The sequence below is a fragment of the Phaethon lepturus genome, unplaced genomic scaffold, assembly GCF_000687285.1.
Source record: "Phaethon lepturus isolate BGI_N335 unplaced genomic scaffold, ASM68728v1 scaffold2343, whole genome shotgun sequence".
NCBI lineage: Eukaryota > Metazoa > Chordata > Aves > Phaethontiformes > Phaethontidae > Phaethon > Phaethon lepturus.
The window spans coordinates 859-2495 of record NW_010526766.1 but is presented as its reverse complement, the minus strand read 5'-3'; the positions used below and the strand labels follow the sequence as shown (position 1 = coordinate 2495).

At 34.8% G+C, this 1637-nt stretch overlaps 1 protein-coding gene across 1 annotated transcript in view; it reads right to left on the bottom strand.

Annotated features, from left to right (window-relative positions):
* LOC104617749 (hedgehog-interacting protein-like) overlaps window positions 1-995 on the bottom strand; it is a gene marked incomplete at its 5' end in the record, with an annotated part of 15992 nt that extends 14997 nt beyond the window's left edge. Inside the window, 2 exons of the mRNA XM_010283156.1 lie at window positions 53-183; window positions 872-995. Coding sequence (XP_010281458.1) covers window positions 53-183; window positions 872-995 — 255 coding nt within the window. The remainder of the gene's footprint in view (window positions 1-52; window positions 184-871) is intronic.
* Window positions 996-1637: the final 642 nt, after the last annotated feature.

The window sequence follows — 1637 nt, the reverse complement described above, 5'->3', positions numbered from 1 at the left end:
GCAGGCATTACTGGTAAGGCTTATGATTTAATAAATTTTTTTTTCTATTTACCTAATTCATCTTCACCAAATCCCAAGACAGGGCCTGAAAAGAAACCTCTACATGAACCAGTGTTGCCAAGACAGAGCGGTTTCTCTTGCCACTGTTTGGTTGCAGGACTCTGTTGCAGTGTTAAAAAATTTCTGTATTCAAAAACAGATAAAGCAAATTGTTATGTTACATTTTGAATAGAGAGTTTTCACTGTCCAAATAAATAAGTAAACAGTTGCTCCAAGTAGCTCCATAGATACATCTCTGCAGTTCATCATCTTATAATTTCTTGCCTTTATTTTTCAGATGCTTAAAAAACACAACATTTCCCTTCCTGGCATTCAAACATTGCAAAATTGGGTTCAAGCTGTACTATATAGCCATTTGAGAATACTGAGCTCTTTCACGTGGGAAAACTATGCCCATTCATTAAAAAAAAAAATAATTTTGCTCCATCAGTGATGTTTCCATAAAAACCCAAAAGTTTTCAATGTCTTACTAGTTAGACCTGTTTGGGAAACAGTTCCACAATTAACGTGTGTTCCCATCATAATGTAAATGATACATGTAAGCGTTTGTAGAACTAAAATCTTAAGAGCGCCGTGATGTGTCTTTGTCTGTACTTTTTTCCAAGATTCAGGGAAGTTACATATGTCACTGTTCCTTAGAATGCTGTGCTATTTTATTTCCAAATCTAGAATTTAATCTGCATTGTCACACTGTTAAATTGGCAATATGACACAATATACCAGACTGTTGGTGTTCTTTTATATGGGAAGCTCAATAACTAAATATCCCTTATACACATTTTTATTTAAGAGTGAGTTATAAGAAACCTACCCATTGCGGTCTCCAAATACATAACTTCCATAGAGTCTTTCAGACTGGCAGCCTCGGTAGACAAATCCACCAACCAAGGATCCACTGCTGAATGGTTTGAATTCTAAAAGTGAAGGCTCACTTTCTAAAAAGGAACTACCGTAGCATTAGATCATATGCAGTTTCATATTTTGATTTACACTTAGGAAAATGTTATTGCTTCAAGAAAAGATATTAATTCCATATTAACATTCTTCAAAATTCAAGATGTGTTGCCAGAAATGAAATTTTAAAAAAATGAGAAAATTACAACAAAGGCTGTTTGTGAAACAATCAGTTAGGAATTTAGATAGAAGAGGCTATAATTCCTTTCTTCCATGTGCACAGGCTGGGAGAATAAAACTATATAAGGATTAAGCCAGAGTTTCCTTGAAGTTGATGTGATTACTGCTATTAACTTTTACGTGTTGACACAGTCTGCAGAATGGATCTCTCGAACTTCAGGAATACAATTAGAGCCCCTTTACAGTAAAAGTCCTTCCAGTATCTAAGTGCAGAACTTCCAGTGATTTTCAGCGGAACTTGTTTTCAAAGCCTTTCAATGGTTTGAGAAACTCTTTCAAAATCAGTTTTAAACAAGGTATGTGTGTTACGTCCCATGAAACACTAGTATTGCTGGCTGTAGCTTCTTGTGGTAATATATTTTATGCTGCTGTTGTAGTTCCTACACTTTTTTTTTTCTTTTTTTGGCAAAACTGCAGAGTTTAGTCATATCACATAATGTCTT